The 12,442-nt window shown below is 44.4% G+C and overlaps 1 protein-coding gene across 1 annotated transcript in view; it reads right to left on the bottom strand.

Moving 5' to 3' along the window:
- Positions 1-12,136, bottom strand: part of VAPB (VAMP associated protein B and C) — a 32,960-nt gene extending 20,824 nt beyond the window's left edge. Inside the window, exon 1 of the mRNA XM_056507338.1 lies at positions 11,704-12,136. Within this exon, the coding sequence (XP_056363313.1) occupies positions 11,704-11,761 (58 nt within the window). The 5' untranslated portion in view covers positions 11,762-12,136. The remainder of the gene's footprint in view (positions 1-11,703) is intronic.
- Positions 12,137-12,442: the final 306 nt, after the last annotated feature.

Raw genomic sequence — 12,442 nt, 5'->3', positions numbered from 1 at the left:
ATCCTCACCTTAACCAAAATTCCACACTTTGGCATGGCAAATAATCAGTCCTTATGTTGTTTGGCACATGAAGCAATTCAGCATAAGTACCAACAGAGGGAAAACTTTGATGGCACAGGCTTGGGCAGGAACATTCATATCCAGCAGGGAGAGTCCTCTGCAGATCTGTACCTGCAATTATCACTACATCTTTATAATTAACTACACATCAGGTGGGCCACAGGGTTGTTTAATTCCTGCTTGAGTCCATCTCTGCTGAAAGGGGAGGTGCTCTGGCCTCTCATCTCCACCAGCTGCCTGTGCAAGTTGCACTGCGTTCCTCTGCAGGGCCAAGAGCAGAGCCAGGGAGCTGCTGGGGCTGGAAATTAATCCACTTACCTGGCAGGGAGAGAGGGAGGGGCCAGTGGGGAAGTGAAAAAGGAGAATCAGTTTTCAGCCAGAATGAGCAGCACTCGAACCTGGCATCAGGGAAGCTGCATTTTCCTGCACAGCATTCTGCCAATTTAAGGTCTCACAGTTGCAGGTTAAAGCTTTCAAGCATATCTGGGCGTACGTGCTGCAGTCACACTTGTAGTGTTGGCATAGCTGCTGAAAGTAATTAAGGCCCATGCATCATTTTTTCTGAACTTAAATTTAATGCAAATTCTCATCTGCTAAAAGCTAGGCATCTCTAAAAAATGTAGTGAGCTTTTCAAAGAAAAGCACTGCAGGAATACTTGATACAACTGGCAACCAAGTCTAAGAATAAATTCTTATCAAGTTGCCCATGTTATTCCCAGAGTGTTTTAGATGCACTTTTCAGCATCCTCCCCCATACAACTTCTGCAACTACAGCTCACCACAGACATGTATCCAACAGAAGGGTAATTGGAAACAGCCAGAAATACAGGCAGAGCTTCTCATGAGATAACCACTCTTGTACTTCCTTTGTGGAAAACAGTGGAATGCAATAATAGGAGAGGAAGGATGTATTTCACCATGGTTTAATTCCACTGATGTGTCAGATGAAAGTCATTAATCACCTCACACATTAATCAGACACAGAAAGGTAACTGAAGATTCTTTAATAAGGGAGATGGTGGAAAGCAATACAGGGAAAACCTAAATTGTTTTGTGACTCTTCTCAAGAGCCCAAATCCTCCATGTGACTGGTGATGTCCACATGGAGCAGTAATTAACCCAGTGAAAGAGCCACACTGACTCTGTGTGAGGGGAAAGGATGGGGGCTGAATGTGACACTCATCCCTTCCCCATCCCACAGCCTACACTGGCCCCTCTCCCATGACATCAAGTGCCTCCCCCAAGCTCTGCCAGCCCCTCAAACTGGGGGTGCCCCTTGCCCTGCTCTAGAGAGGTGTCAGCACCACCAAACAGCCACCACACCCATCTCTCCATCTTATTTGTTCAGCCTTTCCACCTGCAACTTTTCTCATCTTCACATCCCAGTGGTTTCTGAGTTCCTTTACTGCCTCTGACAGCACCAAGTGATTTAATTTTATTTCTATGGGCTCTCCCATTTTATTTTTGTGTCTATCAGCATTAGACAGACAGGCAAAATAAAACCAGTAGTGATGTGCAAGAGGGCTCAATAACAGGTGAAGAACTTGACATACTGCACGCTTCTTTTAAAGTCATATATAAAGCTGATGACCTTTGAAGATAAACACTAAAATGAAAAGAGCTGAAATGTCAAGCAAGACATCTTGAGCTATCAGCCAGGTGCCTGAGCATTGAAAACATCCAAGATCCAATCAAACTCTCCCACCACTTTACTTGTCTTTAGACAAATCACTTAAGGGCTTGATCTTCTGCTATTAAGAGCCTTAAGAGTTGACAGCAACTCCAAAACAGAAGCAGGTTTGGACCCTTATAGTTTCCCTCTCTGTCAAGTAAAGAGAATACTTACCTAATTACACAGAATCTTGTGAAGATTAGTGTTTTAAAAAGTACTGTATGCCAAGGTTTAATCATCATCATATCATTTGGCTCTGGAGACTTTCATAATTAAGTGAGCATCCTCAACTTTTTGAAATCAAAGAAGTCAAAAAATCAGAAGCAAGAAGAGCCTATGTTGCATAAATATCTGATTTCACAAGTAACTCACTGAGAGAGCCCAAATCCCCCAAATTTGGTATTTATTTTGAAAAAAATCCTTGTGTAAACCACATGCTAACCTTTTGATCTCAGCTCAGATTTTAAAAGGAATTAATATCTTTACTCCCAGCATCCACCTCCTCACCCAAAAGAAGCAAAGGAGGGGAGTAGTCCCTTCCACTTCCGCTGTGTCAAACAGTGGATACCTGGATGAAAAAAAATATTACAAAAACAGAAGCAACATCCACATCACTCTCTATGCAATAGCTGGTGCAGTGGAGTAATTTTTTTAAGAAGTATGCAATCAGTAAAGTGACCTAAAGAAAAAAATAAAAGAAGGCACAGAAACCCAACAAAATTACATGATCCAGATGCCAAAGTTGGAGCAAGGTTGGCAGTGTTATTCCATTTAGATGGATTAACCAGTGTCCTTCCCTGGCCTATTCTGGCATAAACTATTTTTCTCAGAGCATGCCTCATGCTTAATTGGGAAAAAAGCCAAAACCCCAAACAAATATGAGACTGAAGACTATTTTCAGGATATCTGTTAGTATGTAATTTTTGTCACCTTTTATCCCTCAGAGGATCATTAACAGTCTGACTTCACAGTTGTAAGAACTGAGAGGCCACACATAAACTTGCCAAGAGAAATAGAAGAACATGTCCTCCCTATAATTTTGGTACCAGTGTCATTTGTTTTTTTCCCAACTGATCTCTTCAGGCTTTTTACTCTCAAACATTACCTACAGCAAACTTCAGCAACAAAATCACACAACATGAAATATTTTCTCTGCATCATGAAGTTAAGGCAGATTTCTGCACAAGCCTGCACAAACAAGAGACTGAGAGCAGCCTTGGAGAGCTTTCAGAGGTGTGTCTCTGTTTCAGCTGTGCTTTCAGAAGCAAGTGCCAAACAGATTGTATTACCTTGCTCATTCTGCACACAAATATCACATGAACCAACTCTGTCCAGGTATGAAACCAGCTCAGGAGACAGCAGGACAGCAGCTGCATCTCTTTCAATAACCATGATGTAGCCAGATCCAGAGTAAGACATCTCCTTTTTGTACACAGCCTGGAGCTCCATCCATGGAGTATGGGAAGGACAGAAACAAAGCCCAGGCTCCCAGGAGAAGTGGGGATGTAGCAACAGGGCAACAAAGCCTTGATGTGCAAACCTTCCCAACAAAAACACTGCTAAAGACTGAAGTCAATGCAAAATGTTTCCCTGGAAGAACCATCCTGATTTTAACCACCAATTCAAGCTACACTTTTTCTTCTAAAGTGATTTTTTCCTGGTCTAATTTCATCACTAATCTCCATTTCAAATGCACATTAAAATGTTAGGGAAGGAGTAACTTAACTACTCTAATTTTACGCTCACATATACTCCTCAAATAGAGGAATTTGATGTGCAACTTAAATAGCAAATGAGGAAATATTTTTAAGTGTAAAACTGTGCATAAGTCAAAAATACCAGAAGAAACAAACACAGTTAGATATTCTGGGGATGTACAAAGAATAGCTGCTTTTCTAATAAGTTAAAAAAAAAATCCAAGCCACATAAATAGGCAGTGGGATACTATTTATGGTTACAAATAAGGAATGAATCCTGAGTTTAGCAAGATATATTTCAGGGGAGCCACTTGAAAACCAGCCTATTAACTGTACTTTCAGGACCAAAGGGGAAAAAAACCAAAGCAAAACCAAAAATTTAGCCAGCAGTGAGAAAAAAAAATCAGAAAAAAATTAAATCTGAGAGTTTATATGTGTGGCATAGAACAAGAAACAAATGTCAAGTAGTGTTCTTCAAGCCTAAACTACTGTCTTTTCCAACCTAAACAATTCCATGATACTGTGATTATCTGCATCACTGTATGACATCACTAAGCACAGTGTAAAACCAGCTATACAAAAATTAATGGAGAAAAAAAAGAGGTTACTGCCATTAGATCTTTGCTCCTAGTCTGATAAAAATATAGAAAGGCCAGAAGAAGAGAAATCAGAATCCAGAGGAAATGCAAATGTTTTGAGAAAACACAAAGTATATTGTTAATTCACATATCACAAGAACCACTACTTACAAATATCAACAGACAACAAACATGAAACTGCACAAGGGAGAGGAAGAACTGTTGGGAGAAACATCAGAAGCACCAGTAAGGATGAAGGAACTGATGAGATGAAAAAAGTAGCAGTCTTGGGAGAAACATGAAAGTGCAATTTTTTTTTTCTTAAAAGATTACATAGTCATTTGACATGCCTTCTACAAGCACAACTGATTTGTCTTTTAAATTGCTTGCAAAAACATAAGATTTGGCTCCATAGTGATCCCCACACCTACATGATTTTATAATCTGCATCCTAAATAACTGGATCACCAGGCAAACCTCCCCCTTCTCTATTTTTCCACCCCTCGTGGAAACCAACCAAGAAAACAGGATTAAATTTAGAACGATAAAATCTTTAATCCATGCAGCATGGTATGAGGGACTTGATTTACAGCTCAGAGAACTAGACACTAAAGCAGTTTAGTAAAAGATTATTTTCATGAAGTATTTATAATAACGTGGGGTAAGTACTGCAGGCAGCAGCAATACCCAATCTGTACAAATGTGTTTGAGGCCAGAAGAATTGCAGTTGAATTGAACAATTTTCAGAACAGCTCTAATAGAGGAAGAACAGACTCAGCCCTCAGTCTGGGTCATGCTGGAGTGAACACACCACCACTTGGATCCCTGTGCACCTCTACCCTGCCCTGAATTAAATCAGGGCAATGGTGATTTGCTCTGCATACATTTCCAGTGACAGCAAGGCCGTGACAGCTGTTCCAGACCCACGGCACAAATCCCTCTTTACAAAAGGTTGCCTAGCAGGACAAATTTTAAACTCAACAACATCCCAGGCATCTCAGAAAATATCCTATAAGGCTCTTCAGACATCTTGGTCTACAAAGCACTGAAAGGGTTTATATACTGAAAACAATACTAGGTCAAATGCCAGAGGAAGAGACTCAGCATGAATTAAATATTCATATATGTATGTAAAATAAGCTTCCTTTCTGCCTCTGGTCATCACAGAGGAAGACAAAGGTTCCTTCAGTGTTGTAGGAACTGTCACACCAGTGCCAGTCCCTCATCCAAAGGGGAGAGGGCTCTAACTGGGAAGAGCTCCTGTCTTAATCAGCAAGGATTTACTTGCAGAAAAAAAACCAACAAAACAACAATTACAGCAGCAAGATGATAATGTTAAAGATCACGTTTCTCACAAATACAAAGATGAAATTTAAGTCTGAAACAACAGCTGTCACCACAAACAGAACTGTTGCAAACACCATCAATAAGGCTTTCAAAGCCAAGCAGCCACACTGACAGGGAAAGTAAAGAGGCTGTTATTGTACCAACTATGAAATGCATTCAGTAGTTATTAGCTGTTCCCAGCAGGCAGCAAACATAAGACCAATATGGTAACAAGATAGTAGAAAATGAGTGTGACTGCAAGATGTGGGCAGAATTAGCAAGGGTCATTTGATGACTGCACCGCCTCAGCTGGGCAGAAAGCTGTGCTCAGAGGCACTCAGAGACAAGACAAACCTCCCTCGCCCAGCTTCCTACAAAAATTGCATTATAACATACGTAGAAGTTGCTCATTTGATCCAATCAATACCTTGCAGAGCTGGCTGCATAGAACAAATTAAGCTGCTTTTAAAGCTGGGTATTTGTTCATAGATGTAAGCTGACCTGAGCTCATGAAGTTGGATCATTTGCTATGGTGATGATGCCTTTTTTCCAGTTGAGTTTCAAAACAGATCTGACAATCTATTTAAAGGTCTGTACTCGAATTTTTACAAACCTAATTCTGAATTAGAGAGCAATTAAACAGAATTCATTCTTGTATTTAATGACAGCTAACCTATTTTAAAAGAAATAAAGCATTACACAATTACTGGTAAGTTTTTAATTTATAAAACTTGTGCAGTGAGGAAAAAAAGGTAATAATTTATTTTCCAGTGAGAAGGCACTATCAGGCTGTGCTGTATAAATTTCTACTCCATATTCCTTTCATGGGTGACAGGACACTGCACATGGCATGCAGGGCAGCAGCTGGTAAATACAATTTACTGCTAAGCACCAGTGTGAACCTGCATCCACTCTGACACATTAACTGTGTCTTCATTTTGCCATGATAGCCGTGCTCCCAGGACTTGAGAGAGCCACCCCTTCCATCTGTATTTTCAATATAATCTGTTATCAGATATATCTCCTGAAGTGATGAATAGAGGTCACATCGCAGCAACCAAATCAGACTGGCAGGCTGCCATCCTGATGAGCTTTAAATAACAAACTTGAAAAACTTTTTCATGTATCATTGCAATAGCTTCATAGCTCAAAGTGAGCTGAAAATCCATGGACAAACATGGGATTCCCAAGGAACAGGAAGTTGTCAATGTATGTGGCCCATTCTGTACAGTAACGGCAAGAAGTTGATCACATTTAAAACACAAAATCCCACAAAACTAAGAGAAGCAATGGCCAAGAAACAAATTTTATCACTGCATTAGGTCTTTCCCTGAAATAGTAATACTTTGATCCTATTAATGCTCGTAACTTCAACTGGAATTCTTAAAATCTGTGCAGACCAAAATTATTGAAAAGTCCTTAACCCATAAATCACATTGACCAAAGCGTTCAAGGAGATTGTGGTATTTTTGGACATAGTCTTGGGAGACCTAAATATATTAATTAAATTTAACAGAAGATGCAAGTTGACCTCCTTGACTGCTTCACACATCTCAATTGTTCTTTGGTGCTCCAACCATCCTGTTCAGAGTTTCAAATTTCTGTTAGTCCCACACGTACAGCTCCTCTCTTTTTTCCCAGTGGAGCTGTGAGTGTTGTGACTCTAGTGTATAGGACATCAGCAGATTAAGGAAGCTCAAAAGAAGCACAATCTTCAATTTACTCCACCTTTCAAAAAAGAGATGTGTTGTAAGAAATTCACAGTGCATCACTACCCTCTCTTAGCCCCAATTTCTTCCCTCCTAACACCTCTCCTTTAACGTGAAGGGACTATGCAAAGTGATGAATTAATTATAAAACAAATGGAGCATGTGAAATCAGAATAATTCAGTGAGATGGAGCAGGTCTGTACAACCTAAACAAACGCTTAATAGAATAAGTTATTGATTTTAGCTAAGCTGCAAGAAAAGTCAGTGTAACATGAACTGCACCAGAAAAAGACTAATTTTGATAACTGGGATATATTTTAGGATATATTTTGTTAGATTTAGGAAGCTTGCCTGTTATTTAAATACTATGTCCTCTTTTTAAGACTATAATTTGATAATTACACTCAGATATGTAGAGAGATGTAAAGTTTACTCATATTTAATGCGGTTAACAATGACTTGAGTTGGAATCAGGCCAGACAAAGGGAAGCAAGGGCTGGTACATTTTTCAGCAGGAAAGTAGACAGCCATTGGCACAGCAGCCTTCAAAGAGTAAAGAAATCCTAGTACTGGCTGCCATTCTGCTGTGAATACCAGGAGGGCTCTAAGAGTTTAAAGAAAAGAGAATAAACGTACAGCTTCAAAGATGCCTATTAATTATCCTAAATAGGCAACTCACAATACCATCACTATTTTACATTCTCAAACTCGGCCTGTGACTAGAAATTCCTATTTATCCAATACAGAACAGAATGAGCACAAAGATAAATTCCTCCCAATACCTTCAGTGCAGGAGTGACTGAACCACTCCCAGTGGACTAGGACAGGGACAGAGAGGTAAGTGAATAGTGCACACACCCTTAGCCTCTCTTCTGAGACTTGGCAACTGCAGCTTCAGCAAACACTAATCTCACATCCCAAATGTTACTGGCCCGTTGGACTGGAGAGCCTTAGGCTGATATCTGGTAGGAATGGGATATTCCCGGCAGACACAGGAGGCTTTGCACACCCCCACTGCAATGAACAGATCTGGCTGGAGTTTACTCAGGCTGACCTGGAGGAGCTGAAAGTGTCTCAGTGGGGAGCAGCAGACACTCAACCACAGAAACACAGGTCACACAAACTGCACAGGGCTGGGGCTGTGCACTAAATACTGAACATTTCAATGCTGCAGATGCATTGTTGGACTGAGTTACATGGATACAGGCCAAGGCCACACGTTTGGGCTGCAGCTCTGAGGTAGCCAGAGCTTGCACCTGAACCAGTGACAGGTCAGGGATGAATCTGCCCTGTTAGCAATGGAGAGGATCAGCTACTCTGGTTCACTGTCGTGCCCTTAGCAGAAAGCAAAACTACAGTGACATATTGCATAGGTACAGAATCACATACTGGGGACAGGAACCTGCGTTTCCAACTGGCACGACTTGCAGAGTTTAGCAAGGCACTAATCCCTGCTTGGCAGTACTGCCGGGAGCCACTTGGGGAGCACGGACAGAGTGCTGAGTCATAAGTCCAGCCTAACCTGGAGCAAACCTCCAGAAACGCCACCAAAACGTCCCTCAGCCTCCGCCACCTCCCATCTGTGCCACCCCTCCTGAGCAACACTGCCCCAGCACCCCATGGCTGCAAACATGCCACAAACCCAGGGGAGCTCTAAAACATGCTGTATTTTAACAAAATTTTACTTGACATTAAACAGCCAATCTCTACTCCTGGTGGGCACATATGGTGAAAAGACAGATCAGCCTCGGTGGGCAGTGATCCTGTGAGGTGCAGGAGGTATCCTGCAGCACAATTCCACATCCCTATTCAGGTTTAAATCTAGGAATTCTTAAAGTCAGAGCCTTGAATATCATAATAAATTCTTGGCAGATTGATGTCATCTCTTAGATTGAAAAAAAGAAGAAAGGGAAACATAAATGTAAATGTCACATATACCAACAACAACGCTCTTTTTCACCATTTGTTACCAGTAAACACTGAGCTGTAAATCTTCAGCTGGATAAATTTTTGGCAAGCCTACAACCAAGAAGTGGAGGAAGTCACTGGCAAGACAGTGAAGCTCCTATTTCACATGGCATCAAAGACCAGGGCAAGGAAACGGGCACCTTCAGCCACCTAATGGTGTCCAGCCTCCCACGACTCACAGCTGCATTTCAGCACAGCACACGCTGATGCTATTTTGGAGCACGAGTGCTCTGCTGTAGGAGATGCGAGGCGGGAGGAAAGACAACCCCTGCTCATGTTCACATGCTGTGAAAAAAAATTCCAGCATGAAAAACTCCTTTGATATTTTTTTCAAACGAGATGCAAGCACAGTATTTTGAAACAGCACCAAATGAATTTACGAGATTCACTGCAAAACCAAGGGGCTCCAAAAGCTTCTTTAAAATGGTGTCCAATCCTTAAGAAGTGAAAGTGCAGGCCATGGTTGCAACCCCAAAGTGTCTGGGACATATTATTGAAGACATCCTCATTCACTATATTATTTTCAACATCCTACCTCCCTCTAATTTTATACTGAAGAGCTACATGGAGCCTTTCAACACCATTAGCAAAAAATTTTCTGCTTTTTCTAATTGTCTGAATTTGGATTAAGCCCTTCACCACTTTCGGTGCCTGGTTTACAGTCCAATCTCAGTTTCCTACACTGAGCACCATATCTTCCCACACCATGAGGACACCTGTACCAGTCAGCAGCTCCATGACCTCTGCCAGCCTGGATTTACTTGTACAGGGCCAAGGAACACTCTGGAAATAAATGCAGCTATTTACAAAGGTGACAATATCACTTCAGCCCTACCACCAGGCAGCATGTCATCAAAAGATCAGAAGGGTAAGAAATGCTTAGAGCAGAACTTCCTTCATGAATACTTCAACCTGGTGTTTCCTGAATGAAGGACAGCGGTCAGCACTGCTTGCTAGAAAGGACTGTAAGGCAGAGGTATTGCCAAAGCATATGAATGCTGCCTGCAGCATTAAGTCTGTTTGAACATTAATATTTAAGTGTACTTTGAAACTAAGCCATTTAGTAGCTGCAGTTAGTCAAGTAGCATTTTATGTTATAAGGAGTATGCGCTGCTGGCTAAAGATCTGGCAACCAAAAGTGCTCTGGTTAGGTGATTTAACTTCAGTGGCTACTGGTTATTTACCCCAGAACCTCATCTGAAAGAAAGGCAGTCTGAGAAATTATCATTATTTCAAGAAAAAAAACAGTCTGGCAAGGTTTGTATCTACCTGTGATGGAGAAAAGAAAGAAAAACAAGCCCTGAACCACAATTATGTCTCATTAGCAAGTCAGCACCAATTAAGGCCCCACTTTTTGCCCACCTGGGCTTGGATTTGCTTGTTTGCTGAAAGCAATATTTTCCAGAACAAGAGGTTATTTTCATTTAACCATACTTAACAAAAAGAACGTCTAAACAACAGTAGTTTTCTTCTTAAGCATGTTTGATACTGCTGCCATAACAACTTCAGCTTACAACAAAGATATTCATTCCCCCCGGTGTTTATTAACAGCCTGTTTGATAAAACCCACTTCATATTATTAGTTCAAATATATTTACTAATAAAATCTGGTAAAGACTTCCTCTATATTTAAAAATGTACATGAAAGCTTTTTTTAAAGGAGCTTTTTTATTTTTGCCAGAGGCCAACAAACAAATCCTTTTTTTTTTTTTTTACAAAAGCTTATTTGCCAGATAATCAAGCGAAGCTATAAAACACCTCTGACTCCGGTCGCATAAATAAACTTGCTGATTGCTTATTTGTAATCCCAGAATATTGTATTACAGCTGTGCTGTCAGGCTGCAAGACAGGAATATCAGTGCCTGTGGAAGCTCAAACCCATTCAAGACTTTTATTTAAAGGATGAATTTTTGCACAGGGAGACTATTTAGCAAAACGGCTTGCTAAATTATAATAATAACAAGCAGGAAAAGCCTGAAGTGCTGCCCAGCACCTGGCCAGAGGTCTCGTGTTTTTGGCCAGAGACATGACTGCAAACCCACAGTGCCTGGGACACACTACAGAAGAAACCCTGACTCGCTATCTTATTCCCAACATCCTTCCTCGGTCTAGATTTTACACCGAAGAGCCACGCAGAGCACTCGAACAGCCCCACAGCCAGCAATTTCCTGATTTTGTCTTTTGACTAAGCCCTTTATCCGTTCCTCGGGTTTGTGACACCTGGGTTCGCAGTCCCACCTCACGGACATCGCTGTCCTACATTACAGGACCGGCTCCTTCGGCCGGGGCCGCGCACACGCCCCCGGCGGGCCCCGGGGAGCGCAGCCCCGCTCTCCCCGCGGGTGCCCCCCGTCCCCGGCCGCCGCCCCCGGGAAGGTCAGCCGGGCACAGCCCGGTGTGGCCGCTGCCGCCCGGGGAAGGCGGCGGCCGGGACCCCCCCGCGGGCCGCCCTCACCCGCGCCGCGGCTGCGGCAGCGCTGAGGGCGGCCCGGGGGGAGCCCCGCGGGCTGGGGGCGGCTCCGCGGCGGGCGGAGGGCCCGGCGGGGCGGCGGGCGCGGCGCTGAAGGACATTTTATCTGCCGGCGGTGCCCGGCCCCCGGAAAATGGCTGCCGGGGAGCGGGGCCCGAGCGCGGCCGCGCCGCCCGCCCGGCGCGGGGAGCGGCGGCCAGGGATGGCGGCGGCCGCCTCGTACCTTTGAATTTGAGCTCGTGCTGCGGTTCGAGGCTGAGGACCTGCTCCGCTTTCGCCATGTTCCTCCTCCTCCTCCTCGGCGGTGGCGGCACCAGGCGGAGAGAGGAAGGGACGGGGAGGGAGGGGAAGGAAGAGGGGAGGGAGGGAGGAAGGGAGGGAGGAGGGAAGGCGGGCGGGGGGCGCGCCCGGTAGCGCGTTCACTCCTGGCCGGGGCGCTGCTTCGCTCTCTCCCCGTTGCTCGTTCGCTCGTCGTTCGGGTGCTGTTTGACCCCCGCCCGGGTGGCTGTTCGCAGTGTCCCGGAGCGGGGCCGGGCGCGGTGGGGCGGCGGCCGGCGGCGCACACGCTGCCGGGCAGGGCGGGCGGGAGGCGGGATGATGCAGCACGGAGGGGCCCGCGGAGAGGCTGCGGCGGCGGCTGACGTGAGCCCGGCCCCGCCGTGAGGGGCCGCGGGGGGAGGCTCCGCGCCGCCGCTCCTCGGCCGCTCCTGGGGCCGGAGGTGCCTCCTCGGGGCGTTACGAGAAGAAAGAGGGCTAATAAATAACGTTTAATCGTCACTGGAAAGCGCGATTTGTAATAAACGCCTCGTCATCCAGAAGCAGCGTGTTGTTTCAGGCCTCTGCTCCGTGTGGCCTCGGGCCCCTCGCGCCCCAGCGCCGGCGGCAGCTCCGGCCGGGCCCGGGAAGGGCAGGGGAGCGCTCCGGGGAAAGGAGGAGCTCCCGGGGCCGCGGGGATCGGGCAC

The sequence above is a fragment of the Oenanthe melanoleuca genome, chromosome 20 (genome assembly GCF_029582105.1).
Source record: "Oenanthe melanoleuca isolate GR-GAL-2019-014 chromosome 20, OMel1.0, whole genome shotgun sequence".
Taxonomy (NCBI): domain Eukaryota; kingdom Metazoa; phylum Chordata; class Aves; order Passeriformes; family Muscicapidae; genus Oenanthe; species Oenanthe melanoleuca.
Note: the sequence above shows the minus strand (reverse complement) of the source record. Positions and strands in the feature narration are given on the sequence as shown.